Consider the following 15126-nt stretch of genomic DNA (forward strand, 5'->3'; position numbering starts at 1 on the left):
GCGGGGCGGGCGCGGAGCATCCCCGGGTCCCGCCCGCCCGTTCCCATGGCAACGCCCCCGCGCGTTGCCGTGACAACGCCACATCTCTATGGTACCTGCGGAGGCGGGGCTTCCGCCATAGGCCACGCCCATTCTTGTGCCATCGGGAGGGGCGGGGCCGGAGCGGCGCCGGCGCGCGGCGGGTGCGGCGCATGCGCAGTGCGGGAGCGCGCCCGGCCCAGGCGAGTGTCCGGTGAGCGCGGGGGGACCGGGGGACACCGGGACCGGGACCGGGAGGCACCGGGACTGGGCTCCCGCCGGGACCCCTCCGCCTCCGGACCCGCTGGTGCCGGGCCGTGCTGCCCGCCGGCAGCCGCGGTTCTGGTCCACCTGAGGGCAGCGGCACCGGGGGGTACCGGGTGCACCGGGGCCTGGGGGGAGCGGGACCGGACGGGTCGGGACGTACCGGGAGCCCGCTGTGCCCCCTCTTGGGACTCTGTGTGTCCGCTCCTGCCGGTGCCAGGCGTGGGAGTCGCCGGTCTCGGTGAGCGCCCCGGGACCCGGCGGATTCCCCGGCCGGGGGTCCCCGCTTGCCTCCACCGGGGCAGGGTCCGGGCGGTGCTCCCGGGGCTTTGGGAAGCGGGGCAGGGACACCGGGGAGCAGTGCCTATCCCTCTCCGCCCGGTGGGGTCCGGGGGCTGCCGGTGAACCGGAGCCAGGCGGGCCCAGTGCTGCTCTGGGCGGATGGGACCGGCTCAGCTCCGGTGGACTCGCGTTAAACGGAGCTCACGTCTTGGTTAAATGAGCCTGGCTGTGCTACAAACCCACTTAAAGTCCGGGCAGTTTTCCCTCGGGAGCTGTCCTGGGAATTCCCAGCCCCGGGTTGTGCTGGTTGGGCTCTCCGTGCTTTGGGATTTCCCTCCCTGTGCCCTGCCAGGACAGGCTGGCACAGCCCTGCTGCCAGGGGCTGCCGAATTCCTCCTTGGCTCTGCTTTGGGGCCACCAAATTCCTCCTAAATTCCTCCTGCTCCTGGCTCTGCTTTGGGGCTGCCAAATTCGTCCTTGGCTCTGCTTTGGGGCCACCAAATTCCTCCTGAATTCCTCCTGCTCCTGGCTCTGGTTTGGGGCCACCAAATTCCTCCTGCTCTGGTTTAGGGTCAGCAAATTCCTCCTGGCTCTGGTTTGGGGCCACCAACTTCCTCCTACTCCTGGCTTTGGTTTGGGGCCACCAAATTCCTCCTAAATTCCTCCCGCTCCTGGCTCTGATTTCAGCAGCAAGCTGTGCTCAGGAGAAATTCCCCAAAAATTGGGAATTTTTCCTGGTGAGCTCCAGGTGCTCCCTGCAGCACCTCTGGCTGCTTCCCTTGGCAGGGTTGTGCTGAGCAGAGGGCGAATCCAAGCCTGGAGGATTCCCTAAAGGAAATAAAGAAAGTTCTGGAGTTCAGGATGGATTTGGAGGGGATCCATCCTCATCCAACATCTCCCTGAGGGGCAGCAGCAGCAAAATCCTTTTCCCTTTTCTGTTTGAAGCCACAGTTTGTGTCTGTGCAGGATTTTTTGGGAAGCCAGGAGCGGTGGAGCCCGGCCCCTCCAGCCTCTCTCCCAGCATGGCAGACCAGAAGCGTCTGGCCTTCTCCATCATCCAGTTCCTGCACACCCAGCTCCAGAACGGGAGCATGTCTCCAGATGCTCAGGAGAGTTTGGAAGGTGGGTGGATCTTCCTCTGTCAGGCCAAAATTTGGGAGAATTTCACCCTTTTTTCCCTGTTTTCTACCCCTGGCTTGGCTGGGCCGTTCCCGGTGTGGAACCTCGCTGGAATTGTGGAGTTAATTTTTCTTTTTGGGATTTATCCAGGGATGCTGGTGGCTTGTGGGGCTTCTGATCTCTGCCAAGAGCAGCTTAGCTGGAGGCAGGGATCTACCTGGGGTCAGAAGCCTCCCTGATCCCTGCTTGGAGACTCAGAGGGTTCATCCAGGCCAAGGCAGAGCCAGGAGCACTCTGTGGGGTGGGAGGTGGAAATTCCCTGACTCCAGAGAAACTTTTTGTGCTCCTGGGGTTGTTTCTCCTCTTTTGCTCCCCAAAATTTCATCCCTCAGGGTTTTTCCAGGCCCTTCCAAAGGGCAGGGATCTTAAAAGATCTCCTTAAGGAGCTTAAGGTTTAATTTGTGGGTTTGTCGTGGTGAAAGGAGCGTGGCTGTGGGGTGGGGGGTTGTTGCTGGGAATGGGATATTTTGGGATGTGAAATGTGGCAGGAGGGCTCAGGGAGGCTCTGCTTTTCCCTGAGAGCAGCTTCCCAAGCCTGAGGAAGGAGGAGGTGGCTCAGGGTTCCCAGAGTGAGGGGAATGTCTGGGGCTCTCCTTGGAATTCTTGGGCATTCCCACATTCCCAGCTGTGGGAATGCTGCCCCAGCCTGATTCACTTCCAACCCCAGGAATCCCTCAGGGGGTGGGAACTGGGATTGGCTCCATCCAGGATATCCAGAAGGAAGCTTTGCCCAGCTCTGAGTTTTGGCAAAATCTGAGGATACAGCCCAAAAATCCCATCTGGTGGGGGGGAAATATTGAGTTTTTGGTTTTTTTTTCCTGTTTTTTTGAGAGATGAGGGAAAGGGATGAATATTTATTAATGAATGACCTGACTCTCCTTGTCCAGTGGCCATCCAGTGCCTGGAAACAGCGTTTGGGGTCTCCATGGAAGACCAAAGCCTGGCTGTGTCCCAAACCCTTCCCGAAATATTTGAAGCCGTGGCAGGGAAGGTGAGTGAGAGCCCTGGGATGTTCCTTTCCCCTGAGTTCTGCTGGATTTTCCAGGAGGCTGCTGCTCCTCTCAGAGAGTGTGGGAGGGGAACGTTTTGGGGCTGGAAAAAATGGGAATGATGGGAATGCTCAGCTCAGCTTCTGCCTCTCCTTGGAAGGAGCTGGAACACTCCAGAACGAACTCGGAGCCTGTCACCCCCTCAGAAGATGACGTGGCTGAAGCTGAAAGACTCAAGACTGAAGGTACCAACCCCTGGAGCTGCTGGGTAACGAGGGTTTGGGGCTGATTGGGAGGGGATCTCGATTCCTTGGCACCTGGAATTGGAGGAAAAAAGGGAATGTTTTCTTTTTCTGCCTCTTGCTCTGCTTGGGCTGCAGGAGTGTGGGGAAGTTTTGCTGCCAGGGATGTTGGATCAGTGGGATTTTTATCCCAAAAATCCTGTGGGGTGTGGAGCAGAGCATCCATCCTTCCTGCTCTGGGCATGGCTTTTTCCTGGGAGAAAGTGGGATGGGTGTGGATGCAGCCCTTCCCCCCTGAGCCAGCACCTGGGGTGGTTTTTGGGATCAGCAATGGGGGAATTTCCAGCACAGCCTCACTGCTGGCCCTGCCCCACGCTGACAAACCTCTCCCCTGTGCTATCTCCATGAATCCAGGCCTTTGCTTTGGTTTATCCCAGTTTTTTCCCTGTTTTTTCCCACCCTCCTTTCAGGAAATGACCAAATGAAGGCAGAAAACTTTGAGGCTGCCGTGTCCTTTTATGGAAAAGCCATCGAGTTAAACCCAGCCAACGCTGTTTATTTCTGCAACAGGTACTGAGCAGCTCCTCCCTGCTGGCATCCCAGCTCCAGAATGCCCAAAAATCCCATTTTTGTGACAATCCTGTGGGGTTCTAGAGCAGTTCCTTGCTACTAGTGGGATCTCTGGGTGGGGTGTGGGTGTGGAAATGATCTTTATCAGGCACTGGAGGGATGAGGGATGCCATGGAATGGGATCTGCTTCCATGCAGGGTGGGATGTGCTGGGAATTCAGGGTGGAATGTGGCGCTGGAGGCCAAAAAATCCCATTTTTGTAACGATCCTGTGGAGTTTTGGAGCAGTTCCTTGCTCATGGTGGGATCTCTGGGTGGGATGTGATCTTTATCAGGCACTGGGTGCCTGATATCCCTCTGGGTGGAGCCGTGCTGGTGTTCCAGAACCTCCAGATTCTGTCCAGGTAGGAATGCCTGGCTCCTCCCTCTGGGTGGAGCCGTGCTGGTGTTCCAGAACCTCCAGATTCTGTCCAGGTAGGAATGCCTGGCTCCTCCCTCTGGGTGGAGCTGTGCTGGTGTTCCAGAACCTCCAGATTATATCCAGGTAGGAATGCCTGGCTCCTCCCTCTGGGTGGAGCCATGCTGGTGTTCCAGAGCCTCCAGATTCTATCCAGGTAGGAATGCCTGGCTCCTCCCTCTGGGTGGAGCCATGCTGGTGTTCCAGAATCTCCAGATTATATCCAGGTAGGAATGCCTGGCTCCTCCCTCTGGGTGGAGCTGAGCTGGTGTTCCAGAACCTCCAGATTCTATCCAGGTAGGAATGCCTGGCTCCTCCCTCTGGGTGGAGCTGTGCTGGTGTTCCAGAACCTCCAGATTATATCCAGGTAGAAATGTTTGGCTCCTCCCTCTGGGTGGAGCTGTGCTGGTGTTCCAGAACCTCCAGATTATATCTGGGTAGAAATGTTTGGCTCCGCCCTCTGGGTGGAGCCATGCTGGTGTTCCAGAACCTCCAGATTCTGTCCAGGTAGGAATGCCTGGCTCCTCTCTCTGGGTGGAGCCATGCTGGTGTTCCAGAACCTCCAGATTCTATCCAGTTAGGAATGCCTGGCTCCTCCCTCTGGGTGGAGCCATGCTGGTGTTCCAGAATCTTCATATTCTATCCAGGTAGGAATGCCTGGCTCCTCCCACTGCGTGGAGCTGAGCTGGTGTTCCAGAATCTCCAGATTCTGTCCAGGTAGGAATGCCTGGCTCCTCCCTCTGGTTGGAGCCATGCTGGTGTTCCAGAACCTCCAGATTATATCCAGGCAGCAATTCCTGGCTCCTCTCTCTGGGCGGAGCCATGCTGGTGTTCCAGAACATCCAGATTATATCCAGGTAGGAATTCCTGGCTCCTCCCCCTGGGCTCACATCTCCTAGTGTAGCACTTCTCAGCCATGCAGGGACATCCAACAGCCTCTTATCAGCAGTTGTGGAAGAGATAAGGAAAACTCCCCAACAGCCAGGCAGATGGCAAACAGAACACAATTTGCTGGGCAATCCAGGCCATTCCTGTTTTTCCCATTTTTCCAGAGCTGCTGCCTACAGCAAGCTGGGGAATTACGCGGGCGCCGTGCGGGACTGCGAGCGAGCCATCGGCATCGACCCCAGCTACAGCAAAGCCTACGGCAGGATGGGGTGAGCAGCACCTGCCTGGGGAAATTCCCACCTTCCCTCGGGAATTCTGCACCCCTGCACACCCCACAACAGGGATTTTATCAGTTTGGTCCACCATGAAAAAATTCCCGCTGAAAAATATGAAAAATTCAGATTTTTAAATTTTTCGGAAGTTGGTGGGACAAGTGACCAAAAAATTCCTCTTTGATTTCTCTTTTCTTTCCACCATTCCTGCTGGAATTTTCAATCCCTGCACACCCCACAACAAAGATTTTATCAGTTTGTTCCACCATGAACAAATTCCTGCTGTTTTGGCTTTTTAGGGTGGAGAAAAAGTTCACATTTTTCAATTTTTAGGAGGTTGGTGGGACAGGGGTAGGATAAAACAAATGACCAAAAAATTCCTCTTTGATTTTCATTTTCTTTCCACCTTCCCTTGGGAATTCTGCAGCCCTGCATGCCCCACAACAGGGATTTTATCAGTTTGGTCCACCATGAAAAATCCCTGCTGAAAAATATGAAAAATTCAGATTTTTAAATTTTTCGGAAGTTGGTGGGACAAGTGACAAAAAAATTCCTCTTTGATTTTTATTTTCTTTCCACTATTCCTGCTGGGATTTTCAATCCCTGCACACCTCACAACGAAGATTTTATCAGTTTGGTCCACCATGAAAAAATTCCTGCTGTTTTGGCTTTTTAGGGTGGAGAAAAATTTCACATTTTTCAATTTTTAGGAGGTTGGTGGGACAGCGGTTGGATAAAACAAATGACCAAAAAATTCTTCTTTGATTTTCATTTTCTTTCCACCTTTCCTTGGGAATTCTGCAGCCCTGCACACTCCAGAACAAAGATTTTATCAGTTTGCTCCACCATGAAACAATTCCTGCAGTTTCAGCATTATAGGGTGGAGAAAAATTAATATTTTTCAATTTTTAGGAGGTTGATGGGACAACAGTTAGATAAAACAAGTGACCAAAAAATTCCTCTTTGATTTTTATGTTCTTTCCACTATTCCTGCTGGGATTTTCAATCCCTGCACACACCAGAACAAAGATTTTATCAGTTTGTTCCACCATGAAAATTCCTCTAGTTTTTAAATTAAGGGGCTAAAAATTTCAACTTTTTAAGGTGGAGAAAAATTCACATTTTTCAATTCTAAGAAAATTGGTGGGGACAACGACTGGATTTAAAAATGTGATAAAAAACCCTTGTGTGACTTTGAATTTTCTTTTTTTTTTTCCCAGCTTGGCCCTCTCCAGCCTAAACAAACACACAGAAGCTGTTGTTTACTACAAAAAAGCTCTGGAGTTGGATCCGGACAACGAAACGTACAAATCCAACCTCAAAATAGCTGAACAGAAAATGAAGGAGACTCCCAGTCCAGTAAGTTGAGGAATTTGGGATTTTATTGAGGTTAAAAGAGGAGGAGCAGGGGTTTGCAACAGCAATTTCCACTTTTGTGATCAAATCTCTCCAAAATTCAGCTTTTTTTTTTTTGTTTTCCCCCGTAGCACCAAAGGTGGTTTTAGTTTGGTTTTTTTTAACATAAAGAATTTTTTTTTTTTTTCCCCCCCAAAAGAAACCTGGAGGTTTGGCAGGAATGGGCTGGAATGTCCTCATGGATCGTTTTGAAGGGGATTTTAATTTTCCAAGGGTTTTTTCCCAGGACAGAGCTGGGAGAGGGAGGTCACAGAGGGGGTGAGCAGGAATCTCTGGGATTTTCCAGGGGGTTTGGACAGAGACTCTTCCCCCTGTCAGGGTTTAAAGGTTGGATTTGGGAATCCTCAAGAAAAATGGGGAAGGGTTTTTCCAACAGCCTCTTCTCCCTGTCAGGGTTTAAAGGTTGGATTTGGGCATCCTCAAAAAAAATGGGGAAAGGTTTTTCCAACAGCCTGGAGAGACAGGACAAGGGGAGTGTTGGGAAGGGTTAGGTGGGATAATGGGAAGGAATCCTTGGATGTGAGGGGTTGGGATGGAATTCCCAGAGAAACTGGAGAAGAAAAGCTCCAGGGAGCCACTTCCAGGGGGTTAAAGGGGCTCCAGGAGAGCTGGAGAGGGATTTGGGACAAGGAATAGAGGGACAGGACCCAGGGAATGGATTTGGGATGGGAAAAGGGAGATTTGGGGGGATTTTGGGAAGGAATTCCTGGCTGGGAGGGTGGGGAGGGAATGGGATGGAATTCCCAGAGCAGCTGTGGCTGCTCCATCCTTGGAAGTGCCCAAGGCCAGGTTGGAGCAGCTGGGACAGTGAGAGGGGCTGGGAATGGATCCCTTCATGCCAACCCATTCCTGCTGGGATTGCCTGGCTCTGGGAACTCTGGGAATGGGGGATGGGAATGGCGAAATGGGAATGAGGGGTGGGGAATGGGAATGGGGAATGAGGGATGGGAATGGGGAAATGGGGAATGGGGAAATGATGAATGAGGGATGGGGAATGGGGAAATGGGAATGAGGGATGGAAAATGGGGAATGATGGATGGGAATGGGGAAATGGGGAATGAGGGGTGGGGAATGGGGAAATGGGAATGGGGAGTGAGGAGTGGGGAATGGGGAATGAGGAATGGAGAGTAGGGAATGAGGGGTGAGGTATGGGAGTGAGGGATGGGAATGGGGAATGAGAATAGGGAATGAGGAAATGGGGGAATAGAGAATGGGGAATGAGGAGTGGGGAATGGGGTTTGAGAATGGGGAATGGGTTATGGGAATGGGGAATGGGGAATGAGGGATGGGGAATAGGGAATGGGAATGAGAAATGAGGAATGGGAATGGGGGATGGGGAATGAGGAATTGGGAATGAGGAATTGGGAATGGGGAATGGGGAATGAGCAGTGGGGATGGGGAATGGGGAATGGGGAATGAGCAGTGGGGATGGGGAATGGGAAATGGGGAATGGGGAATGAGGAATTGGGAATGGGGAATGGGGAATGAGCAGTGGGAATGGGGAATGAGGAATGAGCAATGACAGCAGCTCTGGTTTCTTTCTTCCAGACCAGCGGCCCCGGAGGGTTCGACTTGGCCGGATTGCTGAACAACCCCGGCTTCATGAGCATGGTGATTGCAGATCCTGGGATTCCCTGGGATGGAGCCTCCCTGGGAGCTCCCCTGGCTGGGATTCCATGGGATGGAGCCTCCCAAGGGCTCCCCTGGCTGGGATTCCATGGGATGGAGCCTCCCTGGTGTCTCCTCTGGCTGGGATTCCCTGGGATGGAGCCTCCCTGGTGTCTCCTCTGGCTGGGATTCCCTGGGATGGAGCCTCCCTGGTGTCTCCTCTGGCTGGGATTCCCTGGGATGGAGCCCCTCCCTGGTGTCTCCTCTGGCTGGGATTCCATGGGATGGAGCCTCCCCGGGAGCTCCTCTGGCTGGGATTCCCTGGGATGGAGCCTTCCTGGTGTCTCCTCACATGGGATCCCTCGGGATGGAGCCCCTCTGGAAGCTTTCCCCACTCCCTGGGGCTGTGTGGAAGCTGCTGCTGCTCCCTTCAGCTCAGACAGAGAAATTTCTGGGAAATTTCTGGGAATTTCTCCTCAGGCTTTTCCCAGGCTGTGGCAGGGCCTGCTCTGATCTGGGCTTGGCCTTTGCTCTTCTTTTTGCCTTTTTTTTTTTTTTGCCATTTTTCCCCTTTTCCTGGATTCCCAAGGATCCCCAAGCATTCCCACCTTCCCTTTGGGGTTGATCCCACCCTGTCCCTGCTGCCTCACCCAGGGTGTTGTTTTTATTCCCCACAGGCCTCAAACCTCATGAACAACCCCCAAGTACAACAGCTGTGAGTTGGATCCCACTTTTTCTTTATTCCCTCTTGGAATTCTGGGTTTATTCCCTCTTGGAATTCTGGGTTTGGCCTTTCACACTGGGAGTAGGAGGGAATTTGGGCCAGGAATGTGGAGGGGGGGCTCAGAACCAGCCCAGTTCCCTGAGCTGGGGGGGTTTGGGTGCTCTGGGAGGTGCTGGGAAAGGGATTGGGATAAAATTATTCCCAAGGGAGGTGGGATGGGATGGATCATGGCCCTGGAATTGGCTCTGCTGCAGTTTTATGGGATTTCAGGATTTCCCAGCTTGGTGGAAACGGGAATATTCCCATTCCTGGATGGTTGTGAGGAGCAGTGCCCAATATTTGAAGAAAATGGATAAATTCCTGAATCCAAGGAAGGCTCAGGCCATTCCTGAGCATCCCTGCAGAGCGTGGCAGGAGGGAGAGACCCTCTGGAGCCCCCAAATCCTTTTGGGATTTTGGGATGAGACCACACAGCTCCCTCTTCCTGGTGCCATTGGGAATTCCCACCTGGATCCAGCCCCGGAGGGAATCCTGTCCTGGATGCAGAGCAGGGCTGTAATTCCATAAATCTGGGAATATCAACATTATTTTACTAATTTTATTAATTGTTCAGCTCAATTATTTATTTCCAGCTGACCCAGGCCAAGCTGCTGCAGGGAATTCCGAGCTCCCCGGGATTGGGAAGTCGCTCCCACCCATCCCCGGGTGATTTTTGGGGATCTTTTCCCATTCTGAGCCCTTTTTGTCCCTTTCCCAGAATGTCGGGGATGATCTCGGGAGGCCACAACGCCATGGGAGCGGCCGGGAGCAGCCCCTCCACCAACGACCTGGCCAGCCTGATCCAGGCGTGAGTGGGGACACCTGGGGACACTTGGGGACACCTGGGGACAGGGCTGGGGATGGCTGGGGGACAGCTTTGGACAGGGATGGGGACAGGATTGGGGGATGGATGGGGACAGGGCTGGGAATGGCTGGGGGACAGGGCTGGGCATGGCCTGGGAATGGTCTGGGGACAGGACTGGGAATGGCCTGGGGACAGGGCTGGGGACAGGGCTGGGGATGGCTGGGGACAGGGCTGGGGACAGGATTGGGGGATGGATGGGGACAGGGCTGGGAATGGCTGGGGGACAGGGCGGGGGACAGGATTGGGGGATGGCTGGGGACAGGGCTGGGGACAGGGCTGGGGATGGCTGGGGACAGCTGGGGACAGGGCTGGGGACAGGGCTGGGGATGGCTGGGGACAGGGCTGGGGACAGGATTGGGGGATGGATGGGGACAGGGCTGGGAATGGCTGGGGGACAGCTGGGGACAGCTGGAGGTCAGGGCTGGGGACAGCTGGGGGAGAGGATTGGGGACAGCTGGGGGACAGGACTGGGGACAATCCTGGATCCAGGGCTGGGAATGTCCCAGGTTGTTGCCTGTGTCCAGGTGTCCCCAATGTCCCCTGCCTCTGATGTCCCCTGTGTGTCCCTCTGTCCCAATGTCACTAATGTCCCCTGTGTGTCCCCCTGTCCCCATGTCACTGCTGTCCCGTGTCCCCCTGTCCCAATGTCCCTGATGTCCCCTGTGTGTCCCTGATGTCCCCGTGTGTCCTCATCTGTCCCCATCTGTCCCTGCTGTCCCTGTGCCCCATGCGTCCCCTGCTGTCCCTGTGTGTCCCCATGTCTCCGCTGTCCCCACTGTCCCTGTGTGTCCCCCTGTCCCCGCTGTCCCTGTGTGTCCCCATGTCCCTGCTGTCCCTGTGTGTCCCCCTGTCCCTGTGTGTCCCCCTGTCCCCGCTGTCCCCACTGTCCCTGCTGTCCCTGTGTGTCCCCCCGTACCCGCTGTCCCTGTGTGTCCCCATGTCCCCGCTGTCCCCGTGTGTCCCCATGCCCCTGCTGTCCCTGTGTGTCCCCATGTCCCCGCTGCCCCTGCTGTCCCTGTGTGTCCCCATGTCCCCGCTGTCCCCACTGTCCCTGTGTGTCCCCATGTCCCCGCTCTCCCCCCTGTCCCTGTGTGTCCCCCCTGTCCCCGCTGTCCCTCCTGTCCCCGCTGTCCCCACTGTCCCTGTGTGGCCCCATGTCCCCCTGTCCCCGTGTGTCCCCCCTGTCCCCGCTGTCCCCACTGTCCCTGTCCCCAGGGGCCAGCAGTTTGCCCAGCAGATGCAGCAGCAGAACCCCGAGCTCATTGAGCAGCTGCGCAGCCAAATCCGCAGCCGGACCCCGAGCGCCAGCAACGAGGAGCAGCAGGAGTGAGGTGGGCACTGCTTATTGATTATTGATTATTGATTATTGATTGATTGAATAACTCCAGTTCTAATCAGTCAGGAGTGAGGTGGGCACGGGTTATTGATTATTGATTATTGATTATTGATTGATTGAATAACTCCAGTTCTAATCAGTCAGGAGTGAGGTGGGCACTGCTTATTGATTATTGATTATTGATTGATTGAATAACTCCAGTTCTAACCAATCAGGAGTGAGGTGGGCACTGCTTATTGATTATTGATTATTGATTGATTGAATAACTCCAGTTCTAACCAATCAGGAGTGAGGTGGGCACTGCTTATTGATTATTGATTATTGGTTATTGATTGATTGAATAACTCCGGTTCTAATCAGTCAGGAGTGAGGTGGGCACTGCTTATTGATTATTGATTATTGATTGATTGATTGAATAACTCCAGTTCTAACCAATCAGGAGTGAGGTGGGCACTGCTTATTGATTATTGATTATTGATTGATTGATTGAATAACTCCAGTTCTAACCAATCAGGAGTGAGGTGGGCACTGCTTATTGATTATTGATTATTGATTGATTGAATAACTCTGGTTCTAATCAGTCAGGAGTGAGGTGGGCATGGGTTATTGATTATTGATTATTGATTGATTGAATAACTCCGGTTCTAATCAGTCAGGAGTGAGGTGGGCACTGCTTATTGATTATTGATTATTGATTGATTGAATAACTCCAGTTCTAATCAGTCAGGAGTGAGGTGGGCACTGCTTATTGATTATTGATTATTGATTGATTGAATAACTCCGGTTCTAACCAGTCAGGAGTGAGGTGGGCACTGCTTATTGATTATTGATTGATTGAATAACTCCAGTTCTAACCAATCAGGAGTGAGGTGGGCACGGGTTATTGATTATTGATTGATTGAATAACTCCAGTTCTAATCAGTCAGGAGTGAGGTGGGCACTGCTTATTGATTATTGATTATTGATTGATTGAATAACTGGTTCTAATCAGTCAGGAGTGAGGTGGGCACTGCTTATTGATTATTGATTATTGATTATTGATTGATTGAATAACTCCAGTTCTAATCAGTCAGGAGTGAGGTGGGCACTGCTTATTGATTATTGATTATTGATTGATTGAATAACTCCAGTTCTAATCAGTCAGGAGTGAGGTGGGCACTGCTTATTGATTATTGATTATTGATTGATTGAATAACTCCAGTTCTAACCAATCAGGAGTGAGGTGGGCACGGGTTATTGATTATTGATTATTGATTGATTGAATAACTCCAGTTCTAATCAGTCAGGAGTGAGGTGGGCACTGCTTATTGATTATTGATTGATAATTGATTATTGATTGATTGAATAACTCCAGTTCTAACCAATCAGGAGTGAGGTGGGCACGGGTTATTGATTATTGATTGATTATTGATTATTGATTGATTGAATAACTCCAGTTCTAATCAGTCAGGGGTGAGGTGGGGCACTGGCTATTGATTATTGATTGATTATTGACTATTGATTACTGACTATTGATTGATTGATTAATACAGGAATATTGATCACTCTGGAGTGAGGTGGGGCAGGATCAAGGCCATTAGTTATTGATTATTGATTGATTGAATACAGGAATTGATAACTCCAGTTCTAATCAATCAGGAGTGAGGTGGGGCAGGGATCAATGCCATTGATTATTGATTGATTATTGATTGATTGAATACAGGAATTGGTGACTCCGGTTTGAGTCAAATGAAGTTCTAAATTTCTATTTTAAATTTTCAATTTAAATGTTTTAAATTAAATAAATTAAAATTAAATTAAATTTTAAGTTTGATCAAAATTTAAAATGAATTAAAATTTGTGAATGGAAAAGAATGAAAAAATTAAATTAAAATCAGAATCATTGAAATAAGAATATAATAATTTTAAATTAAAATGATGAAAGGAATTTAAATTATTTTTATTTTAATTTAAAATAAGGAAAAGAAGTTAAAATAAAAATAAATTGAAATAAAATAAAATAAATTAAAATAAATCACATTGAAATATAATAAAATAAAGTCAAAATAAATAAGTTAAATTAAAAGAAATTCGATAGAAAGCAATAATCCAGATTAAACTGAAATTCCCTGTTCTCCCTCTCTCCACAGCCCCTGGAAATTCCAGAATTTGCTTTTCCAGCTGGGAGCCGCCTCCGTGTTGCCAATTCTTGACTTGGAAGTGTCCAAGAGGGGGAAAAAACCCAAAACTCCAACGGATAAAAACCACAAAAATTCCCAAATCTTCCCATGCCCTGCATGTCCCTGAGAATTCCCATTGCCCACCCTGCTCCTCACCTTTTTTTCCCCTTTTTTCCCCCCTTTTTTCCCCCCTTTTTCCCCCCCTTTTTCCCCCCCTTTTTCCCCCCCTTTTTCCCCCCCTTTTTCCCCCCTTTTTTCCCCCTTTTTCCCCCCTTTTCCCCCCTTTTCCCCCCCTTTTCCCCCTTTCTTCCCCCTTTCTTCCCCCTTTCTTCCCCCTTTCTTCCCCCTTTCTTCCCCCCTTTCTTCCCCCCTTTCTTCCCCCCTTTTTTCCCCCCTTTTTTCCCCCTTTTTTCCCCCTTTTTCCCCCTTTTTTCCCCCTTTTTCCCCCTTTTTCCCCCCTTTTTCCCCCTTTTTCCCCCTTTTTCCCCCCTTTTTCCCCCTTTTTCCCCCCTTTTCCCCCCCTTTTCCCCCCCTTTTCCCCCCCTTTTTTCCCCCTTTTCCCCCCCTTTTCCCCCCCTTTTCCCCCCCTTTTCCCCCCCTTTTTTCCCCCTTTTTTCTCCCTTTTTTCCCCCTTTTTTCCCCCTTTTTTCCCCTTTTCCCCCCCTTTTTCCCCCCCTTTTTCCCCCCCTTTTTCCCCCCCTTTTCCCCCCCCTTTTTTCCCCCCCTTTTTCCCCCCCTTTTTCCCCCTCTTTTTCCCCTTTTTTTCCCCTTTTTTCCCCTTTATTTTTGGGGTTTTTTTCCTTTGCAGCCCCAGCAGATCTGAACTCAGAATTCTGTTGGGAAATTCCCAAATCCCTGCAGGATTTGCTGCCTGGGTGGGGTTTTTATTCCCAATATTTTTTTGTTTGTTTTTTGGAGCATTTCCAAGCGAATAATTTTATTTTTTCCCCCCAATTTTCCCCTCGGGAGCCACTTCCAAGAAGTGTTTGAGTCCCTGCTCATCCCCACCTTGGAATTCCTGGGATTTTCCATCTCTGGGAATGAGGATTTTGCTCCAAATCTGGGATTTTTTTGGGGGGGAATTTTGCTGCTTCCCCTCTCCAGGATCCACTGAACCTCCCCCAGGCATTTTTGGGGTTTTTTTCCCCCAAAATCCCAAAAAATCCTGGAAAATCCCATTTGAGTGTTCAGGAACTCTGGCAAAAATGGGGATTTCTCCCACAGAATGTGAGCAGGGAGGGAGTGAAGGTGTTTTTAGTGTGTTTTAAAGGAGTTTTTTCTGAATTATTTTGATTTATTTTTATTTTTAATTGCATGTCAATGATCAGCCTGGCCGGGCTGGGGTGGAGGGAATCCAAAATTCCAGGATTTGGGCAGGGAAGAAGCTCCTGGAGCCACCTCAAATCCCAGCTGGGAGCAACCAGAGGGATTTTTTAAAAATCCAGAATGGATTTAAATCCGATTTTTTGGCTCCTGGGGGAAGAGGAGCCCCTCTGGAACGTTGGGGAGACGGAAAAAAATCATGGAAAAAAGTGATTTTTTTTGGTCGAGGCTCCGTGGAATTCATGTGGTTCGTGTCACTCGTGAGGAATAAAAACCATTTGGACACTTTGGTTGTTATCCCTGCGTGCTCAGGTGATTTTCCAGAACTTTCCGTGGGCTCGGGGTCTCTTTGGGGCACATTTTATCCCGTTTTACCCAATTTTTTTTATCCTTCCCAGCGGGAATTCTCCTCCTGTGCGTTCCTACAGCACAAAAATAGGAAAACTTTTCTTTTTCTCCCCATTTCTCTTTCCTTAAATTGCCTTTAATTTCTCTC

The 15126-nt window shown here is 51.0% G+C and overlaps 1 protein-coding gene across 3 annotated transcripts; it reads left to right on the plus strand.

Moving 5' to 3' along the window:
* Positions 1-113: 113 nt before the first annotated feature.
* SGTA (small glutamine rich tetratricopeptide repeat co-chaperone alpha) lies at positions 114-13400 on the plus strand. 3 transcript variants are annotated; one of them, XM_059869977.1, is made up of 12 exons: positions 114-232; positions 1531-1686; positions 2631-2734; positions 2893-2977; positions 3445-3544; positions 5053-5157; positions 6381-6519; positions 8125-8187; positions 8862-8899; positions 9666-9755; positions 11038-11143; positions 13278-13400. In XM_059869977.1, the coding sequence occupies exons 2-12, from the start codon at positions 1587-1589 to the stop codon at positions 13338-13340; spliced, it is 993 nt and encodes a 330-aa protein (XP_059725960.1). In that variant the 5' UTR covers positions 114-232; positions 1531-1586; the 3' UTR covers positions 13341-13400. The 3 variants fall into 3 exon arrangements, with proteins under 3 accessions (XP_059725960.1, XP_059725962.1, XP_059725961.1); XM_059869979.1 differs by having other exon boundaries at positions 115-232; positions 11028-11143; XM_059869978.1 differs by having other exon boundaries at positions 179-232; positions 1510-1686.
* The last annotated feature ends 1726 nt before the right edge of the window (positions 13401-15126 follow it).

This window comes from Haemorhous mexicanus, chromosome 29 (assembly GCF_027477595.1).
Source record: "Haemorhous mexicanus isolate bHaeMex1 chromosome 29, bHaeMex1.pri, whole genome shotgun sequence".
NCBI classification, from domain to species: Eukaryota; Metazoa; Chordata; class Aves; order Passeriformes; family Fringillidae; genus Haemorhous; species Haemorhous mexicanus.